Source organism: Chelmon rostratus, chromosome 3 (genome assembly GCF_017976325.1).
Source record: "Chelmon rostratus isolate fCheRos1 chromosome 3, fCheRos1.pri, whole genome shotgun sequence".
Classification (NCBI taxonomy): domain Eukaryota; kingdom Metazoa; phylum Chordata; class Actinopteri; order Chaetodontiformes; family Chaetodontidae; genus Chelmon; species Chelmon rostratus.
The window spans coordinates 20,448,696-20,463,253 of NC_055660.1; the positions used below are offsets into that span (position 1 = coordinate 20,448,696).

A 14,558-nucleotide genomic window follows, 5' to 3' on the forward strand; every position below is an offset into this window, starting at 1 on the left:
CTCTCTATTGCTTTCTTCTTCCTCTTTCGGGATGTTTTATCCCGGCGTGACTCACGGCGGCACCATGTTGTTTGGAAACAGCTCGCGCGTTTGTCACAAGAGCTCGTGGGTGCTGGCTCTGCGCGAGAGGAGGAGTGATGCTGATGAACAGAGGAGCCAACCCGGAAGCGAAGGGAAGCACCGCTGAAGAAGTTTTCTTTCTCTTCCCTCTCAGCCTGCCGTCATTTGTTCAGCTTCACTGAAAAGTTTTGTTTGTAGAATAGTTCATAGTGTCGAAGTGAGCTCGGCATGGACAAAAGTCAAGGGTTAAATCTACACATAGGCTATTATAGGCCATATCCTGCCATTTAATTTCACCAAATCTTAACACAACAAAGTAATTGTAACAAAAGGTCAGATGGACATAAATTTAAAAGTGGTGTTTAATCTGGTCTGGACAGTCTTCAGGGTTTGAGATATGAACATGAGAAAGGGACTACGGCCATGCTAACACCTCTGTGCACTGTTAGCATGGCTTAAGCAAAATGCTATCGTAAGCATGCTAGAATGCTCAAAATGGCAGTGTCAACAGGTTGATGTTAAGCAGGTCGACCATGTTCACAATCATAATTTATCATGCTCGCATTTGATAATTAGCCATAAACTTACCGCTGAGACTGATGGGAATGTCATGAGCGGAAGATATGGACAAAAAAAAAGCTCTGTTCTTGAAAAAAAGTCAGAAATCCCCAACGTCTGCAGGGCTGACTGTCTGCTGGCCATTAACGTCTGTACAAAGTTTGGTGTTAATCCATCCAGTCGATGGTGAGGTTTTCCACAGGAAAACTGTAAACGTGCGCTAGAGGACGAGACCTTTTCACCAATTTAATTGCATTGTGTACATATAAGTAAGTTATTAGTAGCTTGCTTGTAGTTTGCTGTAACTTAAGCCCCTATTTATTTAGGAATATGTAATATATGAACTGAAATAATTAAAACTTTTTTAAAAACTAGATTTTTAGTCAGGGCCACTGAAGGAGTAGGGGGTCTCAACATTTTGTAAGGTGTCGCTTTTAAGGCCTCTTGTTAACACTCTACTTTAGGTCCCCCTATTTAGTATTTACAAGCAGTATATAAACATTTCGTAATTATAACTTCAGTAATGAAGACATAGAGTATTTAATATGATTTCAACTGTGCTATATTATATTGGCATTCATTATCTGTTTATACAGCAGCAACCTCCACTAATGGTATGTGTAACCACAGGAGGAGTCACAGTTGTTGACAAATACATTAATAAACACTTGAGTCTGCTCACAACCATATTATAGACAGTAATAAACAATTTACGAGATATTTATATACTGTTAGAAATGCTAAGGCTTGGGTTTATATTCTACTGAGCACAGTGTTATGGAAAGAATTTGGACAAATTTACCACAAACTCGTTGTTATGTAGCGCCTCATAACTGACTCTTAGATTTAGGTCTTTAATTTGCATTAAAAAAAGAAGGTCAAGAATAAAGCTGTGACGTTAAGAAAGTGGAACAACAGCTGCATGTGACTCAGTTTCATGTGTGAATATTAGTTCACATTTCTCTGGTTTACAGAAAATGGATAGGCATGCATTTTACAGAGATAAGTTTAGTGGTCTTGAAGGATCTACCGTCCTCCTGTTTCTGGTGTCATCTTTGTGTTCTTAACGCTGGACTGTATTTTTCAACACATTTTGATTTTAGGATCTCATTTGAGACAGTTGTACAGCTACGGTTCGAAGGTGAATGCTGGTAATAAGATAGAGGAACAGAAAGCAGCAGTTCCTGGATTGCATGTATGTAAAATCCCTGATTTATGAGGAATTGCTGTGCTGCTGCACCACATTTTGTTTTGTACTGTGTGTTGATTGTTGGGATTATGATGCTGAAATAAAACCCACTATTTGTTTTGTAAATAAGCAGTGTAGTATATCCAGTGGTAAGCCTGAAGATTGTCTGCTGGTGGATTTAAAGGGCGGTGCGGATGCATTGCAGTTGAAACAAGTATGTATTTTTGGGCACCAGTATGTCTTATAATGTCTACTCTGCCATGTTTTACACAAAGGAAAGAAGCTTCTCTCCTTTTTTTGTCTCTCTTCTCACACCCTCCTGCAAATAAGCATGGTTACAACAGGGAAATTTGGGGTTTTATTTAGAGATTACGCAGAGATGGTGATTTTTAAAGAACAATTACTCATTTTCCTCTTCAAATATGCACCACCCGCTCACCAGTAACCACCAGATGTTCTCCTCTGTATTTGACATGCGTCATTGTTTTCGCTTCCCTGTACATACTTCTTTATATATTAATGACACGCTCAAACAAGCACTCATACAATATTATCCTCAAAGGAGACTCTTGAAAGATAAGTCGCAAATGTTTTTTTTTTTTAAGTGGTACAAAGCCCACTTACAAATGCAGAGAATATGCTTTTAAAGGTTTTAAAATGAATTTGCAGTGTTTCACCCGCTCACTCTTTATAAGAGGAGGCTCCTAAAGAGACGGTGATAGGCAGGGAACTCTGCACGAGAACATTTTTATGATAGATTAGATTCACTACCCCTCTAATACTGGCTTTACTGTCAATGACATACTATAAGAGCCAATCTTCGTTTTTGGAGAATTGATAATTTTCTACTCATTCCTCCCCAGGGAAAGCTGTCTGGACTTCGATGTCTTAATGCAGGACAATTTACCGATGCTCGGCCGAGGAGAACAGAGAGATTATCAACACAGTGTGAACCCTGCCTGATGCCACCTCAGTTCTGAGGGATGCTTCCTGTGATCAGTCCTTTATCCTAGCTGGGAGCGCTAGATCTGGTTCATGCCCAATTATGGTCATTCTTTGGGCAGTTATATTATGTGCGATCAACTGATTGGCTCTCCAAACCTGAAACAAGGAACAATGCTCGTCCACCTTCCCCAGTTCACGTTGCAAACGTCTTCAGGTCGCCATCAACACATTCCTCTAACAGAAGACAGTCTGCGTCGCCACGTCTGGAGGACAGCACAGCTTATCACCTATTCCATTGGTTGCCTCAGCAATGGAGCTTCTCTCCATATCCGAAGGGCACCAGTCTCCCCAAACAACCCAACAGCTGCATTGCACTCCAGCAGAGCAAAACATACCTCTCCCTTCACCTGGATCCTGAGCTGGCCTGAAGACGACCCCTTTGCCTGACCCCGATCCTGAGGCCCCCACTAGGAGACAGTAGTCGAGTAAAAAGAAAATTCCTTCACAATAATGATATACGACTCTTCAATTTTCTGTGTGCTAGTGGAAGTTCCAAGAATAATGTTCCAGACTAGTGTGATTGAAATCACCTTCTTTATGGTTATTTACCTCCTTCACATAAGTTAAATTTATAATGTGCACTTTAGTTCTCCGTTGGGCTGTCGTCCCTCTGGTGCGCAAACTGAACTACTCCTGCTTCACAGAGGGTCAAGTTCCGAGTTGTTGATATACAGTTTATAAACATCTTGTTCCATTTAACAGTGACCAAAAACTTGGTCACGATTATCCAATTTCTCTTTTCCTCCATTGTCTGGAGACGTAGCTGCTACAATTTTCTCCCCACAATTTTAAGCCTACTTCTAACGACAATGGACCAGCTCTTGTGTGGACTCTAATAAACCTGTTTTCAGACCACTTTTTCCAAAGAAAGAATAAAGAAAAGAAAAAACAAAGAAAGAAAAAGCACATAAAAAACTGTCCATATTTCAGATTTTGCGGAGATGCAGACCAGTTACAGCAGTAAGAAAACAATACAAACACACACACAGACACACACACACACACTAATGGGAATATGGGGCCATCAAAAAACAACAAACAAATAAACAATGACGACTAAGATTTAATCAATGAGGAACCAGAAACAATGCAATAATTCATCACCTTGATAATATTTGAGGACTCTACTTCTTTAATAAGAAGTAATATCTGTTATTTTATCACAGAAAAGGAAGGTTATGTGACAGGGTGACATCTTTCGCACTGAATTTCAGCACAAGTTTGATTTAAGATTGTGGATTTGAGATGACAGTTGATACGTTTGCAACTTATTCTCAACCACAGCCATCACATCATAATGGCACCAGGTGTCATGTCAGGAAATGTTTTCTTTGCTGTGTCTCCATTAATTTTCTGACAGAGAAATATTTCTTACATGCCGTTCAGTGAGAGGCAGGCCTGCTAATATTTATTCTCATCATACCATGCAATTGGAGCAGTGGACTCCAAAAAAGGAAGTGTGTTTACACATTACTTCCCCTATCATTCTGTCTTCAAGAGGATGTCATACGTATAAAGAAAACAGAGAGAGAGAGCGAGAGGGAGAGAGAGAGAGAGAGAGGGAGAAAGAGAGAGAGAGAGAGAGAGAGAGAGAGGGAGAGAGAGAGGGAGAGGGAGAGAGAGAGAGAGAGAGAGAGAGAGCTTTTACTTGGTTAGTCTTACTTCATCCATTCAGTCTTCTTCTTGGGTCAAAGATGCAGGTTGTTCGTGGTGGACAGTCACTTTGGATATACACTCTGCTATTTACTTCTCTACAACTTTGTGGTAAGTATCATCCTATAGCTCTTCCTTAACACATTATGTCCTTGTTTTGTCTAACAGCTAATAAATAAACAATATATTTCCACTATTTAATGGTTTTTGTTCAATAAATAAGAAGTAAACACTGTTGAAAATGCTATAAAATGTACACTCATTAAAACAAACAACTCTGTCCGCCGTGATTGCGCTTAATATTTAAGTTACAGGCAATGTTTCTATTTCGCATTTCAAGTTCCATTGTGAATTTTTTCATCAGCTGCAATCAGCGGTTTGGTACATCACGTCGCCTCGTGTCGCAATTTACAGCTGCACTGCTGCCACAGCTCAAACGGACTTTGTGAAACTCAACAGATTCCTGCTGTACAACATGCTGTTCCCTTCTCTCTCTTGTCTAGGAAGACTGTCAGCTTCCACTTCCTCTCCCATTCTTCCGCCACCTGAACTTAATATCTATTTGAGGTCGAAGGGCTCAGTGGCTCTGGTCTGCCGGGCCCCAGAGGGCCAGCATGGGGTCCTGTTCATGTTGTACCGACACACGGAGAAGGTAAAACTTTTTCTGAGGGTTAGTGTGTGTGTATTCTGTCATGTTTTGTGCTACTTTTTTTACTTTTTTTTTTATTATTATTCATTGAGGTGGACTCTCAGGAGCTGAGGTCTGGTGCCGAGGAGGTCCGGTTCACTGTGAGGGTAGAGGAACTGGATTCAGTCCAACCTGAACTCTTCTGCTGTCTGTACAAGACCCAGGAGGGTCATTACAGTGCTTTCAGTCCCTATTTGCAGCTCGAGCACCAAAGAGGTGTCTGTATTACTTGCATTTCAACCAACTACACACATTTCATGGTTGCATTAAAAATTAAAACCACATCACACAAACCATTATTGTAATAAATCGAAAGAAGTGAGTGTAGCAAAAGCAGAGCGAAGATGTGGTCTAAGCTGTAGCGCCACATTTTATTAAAAGCGTAACAAAAGAATAATCAGAGTTAATCTGTTCAATCTGCACTAAGTTGTGATTCTGCATGTGGTATAAAACAATAAACACTCCCATCCGTTCCTCTCCAACCCTCCAAACACACTGCTGCATGCAGGTGCACTCTGTGGTCTCTTATCGTCCTATGCTCTGTGGGTGTGTGTAGTGGTAGTTACATCCTGCCCTTCATATAGAAACCACACACCCACACACACACCCACACAAGAAAACATCAAACACAATGTGCACAGTGTTGACAGTTAGAGGGGGACGTATGTCTAGACACTGTGGCGTCGTTAGCATTATCGCAGGTTTTTAATGACTTTGCACCATTGAATGAAATATGCGAAAGTAACGAGGTCACAGAAATGTAGAGATAATTGTTTCATTTCCCCCTCCCTTTCTGTGCTTCCCCAGACGCTGCCCCTACTCGCTCCATACCCTCTTTCCCTCCTCCGGTCCTGTCTGTGCAGCCCTCGTCTGGTGCAGTAAAACGTGGGGACATGCTATTCTTCAGGTGCACGGTCCCCTCCCTTCTGTCCCAGCCTCAGTCCCAGTCTAGCTATAACAACAAACCAGTGACCTTCCTTTTGCTGAGGACTCCTGAGGGAACAGCCCTAACATCCATCGTCCCACAACCTCAGGCCAGTCAGGTATCAAACTCTGACCCCCAGCTGGGAGTCTTCACTGTGGGCCCAGTGAGGGGAGGAGAGGAGGGCGAGTACACCTGCATCTACCAGATCACCAAAAAAAGGGGACTGGTTAATTCAACTTTGAGCAACACGGTTCAAATCACTATTACAGGTAAGGGGGCTCAGCGTGACGTTTTGCTCTCAGGGCCCACAAACTATAGAAGAGCATCCCTGCTGAGATTTACCTTGTTATGCCACTGACTTTTAAAAAATCTTTTCTAAAAGCTAATGTTTATAGACCTGTGTCTTTCCACTAAATTTGATTCTCATTTGATTAACTCGGCCAAGCTCAATTATTCAAACTAGCAACGCTTATTTTATTATTCTGGGATGTTTTTTGTCTGTTTGTTTTGAGTTTATGAATGAAATATCTGAGCTATTGTTATGACACAAGTTAAAAAAATATTGCATTTGATTAATTACTGTCCGCATCTCTAAAATCAGCCAAGGGGGTGAGTGCTGATAAGTGTTGCAGTGCTCACAAAAATTTTGAAAAGATAATAATTATTTTCATTATGTATTAATCTGCTTATTTTTCTCAATTAATCAGTTGTTTTTAAAATGTCAGAAAATAGGTCCACTATCACAATATCTCAAAGTGGAACGTGACATATTTTAATTGCTTGTTTCGTCCAAAAACTCCCAAATAGTCAGTTTAGTTTCACGTAAGACAAAGAAAACCATAAATATTCACACTTCAGAAGGTAGAACTGGTGTTTCTTCATCAAGATTAGTGAAATGATTGTGATATACATGGCAACACCTTTCACTCTGGCTAATGTTTGCTCTGATTTTGTCCACTGCCAGACGCGTTGCCCATGCCCACCCTCGTTCTCCAGCAGCAGACAGACGTGTGGCATTTGCTCTGCACAGGGTCACCAGCGTACCCCGGTGCTGTGTTCTCCCTCTACCTGGCTGATAATGAACTTCCCGTCACCACTCACCATGCCACCTTGACCCACCATCAAGCCATCTTCCCAGTACCCGTCCAGGACGCTCCACTGGCTTTGTACCAGTGCCAGTACAGTGTCCTCCTGGAGAGGAAATGGGGCAACTCTGAGCGTAGCCTTCCTTTGGCTGTAATTAAAGGTACAGATAAAAGGTTGTACTATATGTTTGTGGTTTAGTTAGAGTGTAATTTAACAGAATTTGACAGTCTGCTTCTTTTCACGTCTTTCAGGAACTTCCCTTCCATCATCACCAGGTAGATCTATGTCAATATTTCACAAGAGGTTTTACCTAATGCAAATTTTCAGTGGCAGGAAGACAAAAAAATGACTCAGACTTTCTGCAAAATTGTGCTTCTACTCCAGTGACCATGAAAAAACAATTATATACGTCACTTACAGTCCTTCTTGTATCCCACAATAATGCCAGTGTGGTGTCTGCAGATGCGTCTGGTGTGGACTGGCCTCTTGTACTGGGCTCTTTCTCTGCTGTGGTGCTGTTCCTCTGTTCAGTGGCACTCATCGCTGTTGTTGCACACAGAAAAGGTATTTCAAACGTGAATCTTTGCCTTCTGAGAGATTCGTTGCCTCACTTTGTGAAATGTGTCATTTCCTCTCTGTCATCTCTTTGACTCATCTTCACAGTAAAGGCAGCAGCCGAAGAAAAGAAAAAAAGGTAATGTCCTTTTAATGCTAGTAAAGCTCAGACCATTAAATGATTGTGTTTGTCTATGCAGAATAAATTTGTCTAACTAAAGTTACCGAGTGAGATTTACTATGAGCACTGTGACAGCCATGACACATGAGCAAGTGTTAACTGAAAATATTTTCCTAAACATGGCAACACAAGAGGCTGTTTGAAATTGTTACAAATGTGCTTTCCATTTCCCATTATAGGCATGTCTTTACTTTGCTCTGATTTGTGGCTATCAATTTGATTTTCATACACCTTGATATATAAAATGCATAACTGCATGACTGCACTGATACTGTGATATAAAATGTTGCTGTGTTGAACTGTTTCAGACAGGATGCACAATTCTGGACTCAAGTTCATGCTCATGACCATGTTGTTGGTGAGTTTATGATGACATTCATAGCTAACTGATTGTCTGATTCTGTTTCCTCTAATGTCTTCAAGCTAATTTGCATTGTTGTGCAGAACAATGCATGAATATTCCAAGTGAAGACACATCCTTGTTTTTGTTTGTTTGTTTTTGCAGACCTTACACTGAGGCGTACAAGCTTCACCTCTCAGGTAAATATGAAACAAGACCTCAATCTGCAATTGCTAATAAAAATGATGTTTAAGCTTGCTGTAGCTTCCCATTCCTTTGAACTATTACAACGCTTTGAATTAAAACCCTTTAACAGTGTTAAATAGTCTGCCCTGACACAACTACGACTACAACTACTTGCTACATTTCAGTTTGTGCTCATGCCATTGTTGAAAAGCTGATATTCCTGTGAATTGATTGATGCAAACCATTTCTAGATACAGTCATGACAGCAGGTACAATCAATGGCAACAACGAACAAAGACGCATTTATAACAACTAGCAGCTTGCAGATGAAGTCTTGTAGTAATCCAACAATTGATGACAAAAAACAGTGTTACACTGGGAAAGTCCCAGATGATCCAATCCAGCAACATATTTAGTCTAAAACGCTATAATAATCCATGGAAAGATGTTTTATAATTTGACAAATTAGCCAGCAGACGTGTTAATCTTCCGTGTTTTCTCCATTATAACTCAAGTAAGCACCCACACATAGGCCACATGTTGGTCTCAGGATGGCTGCTGCACTCTGACGGTTCGATTGACACATCACTTGACCAATTCATTTCATTTCTACAGCTGCCAATAAGGAAGAGCCTTGTTGTCCTCTCTGCACCTATGAAATCCCAAAAATGAGGATTTGTTGCTTCAGTGGCTAATTTACAGCTCAATCGAGGAATTTGGTGCAAATAGGGATATTAAACAGAGTTTGAAATGATAAATATAATAAATGACCTGAATGCAAAGATAATCAGCCTAAATATGAGAATAGATACCCAAAATATGAATATAGATGGCCCTAAATATATATAGCCTCAATATAAATATAGATATTTATCTAGATGGATATAATAAATGATCTTTTTTTCTTTTTTGGAGAGAGGCTAGACATACCATTATAAAAATATTCATTTTCTGTGGTATTGTCATCAATTTTAATGAACTTGGCTTTATGCGCTGGTCCCATTGTTTTTGCAGCTAATAAGGCAGATAGAGAGTTATCCGCAGGCATCTCTTTGCAAAAAATAAATAAGTAGGAAGGTGGAAATAAAAACCTTCTACTTCAGTGTGTGCAAACTTCTATTACTCAATGCAAGTAGCACTTACAGTGATTCTGACTGCTGGGGATAAAACTTCCATGTGTTACCCTTGCAGTCCAAATGTTTCGAGAGCAACTTTCAGTTTAGTTTGGGTATATCTGGTATATGCATTTCTGGCTAATTTTACAGGACTGTTAATTAAAGGATAAGGCTCATTGGGTTTTTGTTTTTGTAGGCAAATCCCATGAAGAGACTAAACCCAAGAAAAGACCAAAACCAACTGTGTAGGAATCCGTCTCTTTTTATTTTATGACTCCCCCGGGGGGTTTGTCGCACTTAGTCTCAAGCCCATTGAGTCCTACAGAAGACATTAATCTTCGAAACAGGTTACAATTACAGGGCTTCATCTTTGAAAAAGGTTAAATATTTTCCTAAAACAGCTGGACACTTGAGCTGCCAGTGTCCCCCCCAGGAGTATCTGTAGGAGAGCACATTTACTCCCATTTATGTAAATGTACATTTGTTGGAGACTGTTTTCAGCTGTGGATTAATGTGCATTTGGTGTTTTGACTGTTGAAGACATAAGAAAGAAAGACTTTATTGTCATCCATGTGTATACAGGCCAGCACAGTACATTTACTGCAGCAGGACAGTGTGTGTGGGGTTGACTTAAAATTACCTGCAGTGCCCATGCTCATTGTAATGAAGAAATCAGACTTTGGATGCACAGCAGTACTGTGCATTGTGGACTGAAAAAAAAAAAAAATAACAGACATCCTTTAATGTTAAACTTTGCGTCAAATGACCAATTAGTCTCTTCTTCTCTTCAGCTTCCTCTTTCTTTTGGTATTCCTGGTATTTCTGAGGCCACGATGTTTCTCCTGTAGATTTAGTGTGACAAACAACTGTAAACTTCCCTGATCCCTTAGCTGTAAACACACACACACACACACACACACACACACACACACACACACTGACATGCATGCACACACAGCTGAACATATGTACGCACAAACCACCAACAACCAAGCATACTGTCAACCCACGCATATTCCTTATTAGTGCTGTCGTGCAGGGTTGGATCCGCCTCTCATTAGCTGTAATCACTTTCATTAACTGGCTTGACGAAGGGCTCCCATTAGACTAAAGGCTCTCTCCTTCTCTCTGTGCTACTGAACAACCATCTTAGAGGACAGAACGCTGTCATCGCCAGCTGGTGGAAAGACTAACCGGCTATCATGGAAACAGTCATGACAGGAACTGAATATTTAAAGGTCCACTCCTCTGAAAATGTGTTTTTCTTATGTCCCCTAAAATGTCTGGCCTTTGCTGCACTTGTATCAATGCAAAGTTTGTCACCAGAGGGGCGTTTTCACATTCCTCCATTGAAGGGGGGAGATGCTTATGCACTTCCCTAAAATCTGAGATTCAAAACACCTTTCACTCGACACCCACTAACATCTGGCTTTTGTCTTCAGTGTGAAAGGGTACAATTGGCATTGATTCCAAGGTCACATGACTCAGAAGGAGTCACGACTGGCGCTGATGGGAACTGAAGCTGAGCTGAAGCTCCGGGCGTTGATAAGTAAATAAGTAAAAGATATGCAAAAGTAACTCTAGTAACATTGCCTCCGGCCTTCATGCTGCTTTCTTTTGTTCCCGGTCATCAGAAGAATAAACAGAAAGGCAAGCACGTCTACTGGCAAAACGCATATACACGCAGATATGCAGGTTTAAAAAACCTGCATATTTGCGTGTATATGCGCTAATTTTGGTGTAAAAGCTTCTATCGAGTTATCAAGAAAATCAGATATTACACATTAATGTAAAAATCTCAGCAGGACAGAAATTTTCTTTATGCAAACTTTGATTAGACCTTTGGAATATGATAACAATATGACAATGTGAACGCATTGTAGCATTGTTTGCAGATATTATTGTATGTTTCACATCCACTGACGCTGTCACCTGCTGCCAGTTACAAGCTAACAAACAACATGAACAATTAAAAGATGCTAACCACACTTAGCATTCTGATACGTCTGCTAGTCGTCAATTTGGGTGCACAGCAGAGGCCTTGTGTGAATCTGGGTCCTGCTGAGGCTCTGATGTTTCCTCTTCCTCTCGTGCTTTCAGCAACCGTTTTTAAAAAACTTTTTGTGCTAAACACAATATTCATCATAGCAGAGTATTTTTATATACTTTAACGTGTGTCTGGAAGGAAACTTTAATATTAGATGTCCAAGTCGGAGCAGTGATCTGGAGTGTCCTCGTCTTACTTAACTATTTTTTGATATTAGCAAGAACAAAGACTTTGGTGATTCGACTTCATTGACCTTCATTAAGCGTAAGCTCGTGTGAAGCTGGGCGATAGGGCAGGATCTCTCCGTAGGCTGGATGCTGCTGGTGGTAGAGCAAAGCCTTCATGTGGTTGATAGAAGCTCTCGCTTTTAATCTTACTGAACCATACTGGAGGTCGCGGTGACACCAGAAATTGTGAATGCAGGGACCTTGACAGTGTGGAAAAGAAGAAGTAACAGATGAGGTTGGAGCAGGAGGAAATAGCAAAAGTTCACCCACGGAGGAATAAAGGCATAACTACCTCATTTTATTTTCACTGAGGCGTTAATACAAGTAGATTTTTACCTACAAGAGAGACCACACTGTCCTGGGATTAGCAGAAAATGGGAAGTATTTAGGATGACGTATCAGCAGCTATGAAAGTGATACTCAAGATATGTGTTGTGCTGTTTTTACAACCCAGACACAGGGAAATGTATTTTAACTGTAAAAGTGATATGAATTATGCCATAATACTGATATATATGACATATAACAATGATGTGAAGCTGAGATTTTTAACAGCTTGTACCTGTGTGCTTATGTGCAGGAATGGTCGGGTCTGGACACAACTACAGAGACAGCCTCCAGGTCCCCTTTATGGAACCCAGTGTCCACATTCACAACCCCGATCCATCCGATGCGTTAGACGTGTTTGTTTTCTCTCTCTCTCTCTCTCTCTCTCTCTTTCTCTCTGTGTTTATACTTTATTTCAGTTTATCAGTGTAGCATCAGCTGGGGTTACACAGCAGGACAGGAAGGGCTATTTCCTCAGTTCCTATTTCATGTGTAGCTGTAAAACTGTACTTTTTGACAGGACAGGATGTTTGTTCGATCTTACGTGTTACTTAACCAGTGACTCTAAATACAGATTTTATGATTATTATTCTAAAGTTCGCATGTGTTTTGTGAGTAACTTACCTTAAGCTTTCTCTTGCACACCACAGTGTCCTTTTAGTTGCCACTCTGGAGCTTTCCATGATATAACAGGAGCTTCAACAGCAGATGCAGAACAGATGTCATGGAATAACAGCTACCACACGGACTTGTGGTAGCTGTGAGATTGTTTTGTGAAATATTCTACCTGTTTAAGTGTTTTTAACTGATATTTAATAGTATTTCATAGTGCCATTTGCAGATTTGCAGCACAATCCAGCACCAGCAACATTATGTAAAAATGCTCATCATAACTCAATAAGGAGCTTTGAACATTACTGTTCTGCAGTTAATGATGATAGTGATGATAAAGTTTATTTATATAATGCTACATCAAAATCAGATTACAAAGTGCTTCATATAAACATACATGCTGTACCTTGTACTAGATACATACAACACATACACCAACCTACATATGCATATGCAACCAAAGTACCCAGTCAAATAAGGGCATGAAAATAAGTCATAAGATTAATAAGAGTGATTTGTAAAGGGAATGCATATTTTGCAAATCAAGCAGGTGCTGAGGTTCCCTAACTTGAAAAGCTTGATCATTTTTGGTCTTCAACACAACACTTAGTGAGACGGGCCCGCTGTAGTTTTGCTAAATATTCTGCAGAGGGCACCGTTTAGATATAATTTGAATGTGAAAACACACCTACTGTACAGCATACAAAACGGGACCTTTGTTTAGTGGAACAATGTGACTGTGACGTGCATGAAGCCAAGCAAACCTGGTGCTTCCAAGTGATACGACAGCCACTGATAAGTGCTGCGGCCGACCGTGTGATCGTGGAACAAGCGTCAGCCCTAAGGACGTTGTGTTTGAGGTCTTCTATCTGTATTTGTTTTGTTTTTCTCTACATTGTAAGAGATGTGCTGAGACTTCAGTACTGTGTGAAAGTAAAAAGGTAAACAGACTCAGGGAGATACACCTCCCACCTGTTTATGTGTTTTTTTTTACTGGACAATAACTCAGCAGAGAAGGGCTGTCATTGTACTTCAGGAAGCAGCAGAAAGCCAACTCTGGATTAGTGCTGAGTTTTATTGCATTTTACTCGCCTCGATGGCAGCACAGTGCTTTCTATCGGTGGCAGACGTAGGGACACAGGGAATATATTTATTCATTTCTCTTTCATACACCAGACAAAAACAAGATGAAATGCGCGGACGGACTTTGATGAATTTAAGGGTTGCAAACTCTGCATGATGTCTGGCTCATATTCATGTCTGAGTCATAGTTTACTCTTTCTGTGTGGTCGCACGCAAGCACACACACACACACAGTAAAGATATTCAGCTCTAGATAATGGCATTAGTCAGATCTGTTTGAATAAGAGGCATAATAACGATAAGAGGGCTGAGCGATGTGAGTTCAACATGCTGATGAGCTCGAGTGGCTCACTGGTTTGCGGCGGCCTCACCCTGTGCGCCTTTGTGTGTGCATACGAGATATGCTGAATTATGAGTCAGGTCTATTTTAAATGACATTCGCAATCTTGACGCAGTAATTGCACTTTTAATGCCACCTCATGCTGTATCTCCAATGCATTAGCTGTATATGCAGAACATGAAGGTGTGTGCTGAAACCTAAGACTGTGGGAGGTTTGGCATTTAATCTATAGCCTGAAAGTTCTGCTGTCTGATTTGGGTTCATAATTTGATTTAATCTGATGCAATGCACTTCATTTATTGAGTAAATCAGGATTAAAGCGAGGATTTAGGTTGGGTAGCTAATCATCATCTTCAGTCATTTATGATGAATGCTTTGTCC

General features: G+C 40.6%; 1 protein-coding gene across 2 annotated transcripts; it reads left to right on the forward strand.

Moving 5' to 3' along the window:
- The first annotated feature begins 4,465 nt into the window (after positions 1-4,465).
- LOC121604217 lies at positions 4,466-13,704 on the forward strand. Of its 2 annotated transcripts, none has more exons than XM_041933670.1 (11): positions 4,466-4,576; positions 4,969-5,117; positions 5,207-5,369; positions 5,961-6,347; positions 7,043-7,324; positions 7,416-7,439; positions 7,627-7,728; positions 7,828-7,858; positions 8,209-8,258; positions 8,406-8,440; positions 12,396-13,704. In XM_041933670.1, the coding sequence occupies exons 1-11, from the start codon at positions 4,507-4,509 to the stop codon at positions 12,492-12,494; spliced, it is 1,392 nt and encodes a 463-aa protein (XP_041789604.1). In that variant the 5' UTR covers positions 4,466-4,506; the 3' UTR covers positions 12,495-13,704. The 2 variants fall into 2 exon arrangements, with proteins under 2 accessions (XP_041789604.1, XP_041789605.1); XM_041933671.1 differs by having other exon boundaries at positions 4,500-4,576; positions 4,973-5,117.
- Positions 13,705-14,558: the final 854 nt, after the last annotated feature.

What these genes read in the sequence shown, in the direction of transcription:
- LOC121604217 (XM_041933670.1), top strand. Translation starts at nt 4,507, where the DNA reads ATGCAGGTTGTTCGTGGTGGACAGTCACTTTGGATATACACTCTGCTA. An exon ending in TCCTTTGGCTGTAATTAAAG is followed by an intron (nt 7,325 to 7,415) that starts GTACAGATAAAA and finishes CACGTCTTTCAG; the next exon opens with GAACTTCCCTTCCATCATCA. An exon ending in GCCGAAGAAAAGAAAAAAAG is followed by an intron (nt 7,859 to 8,208) that starts GTAATGTCCTTT and finishes GAACTGTTTCAG; the next exon opens with ACAGGATGCACAATTCTGGA.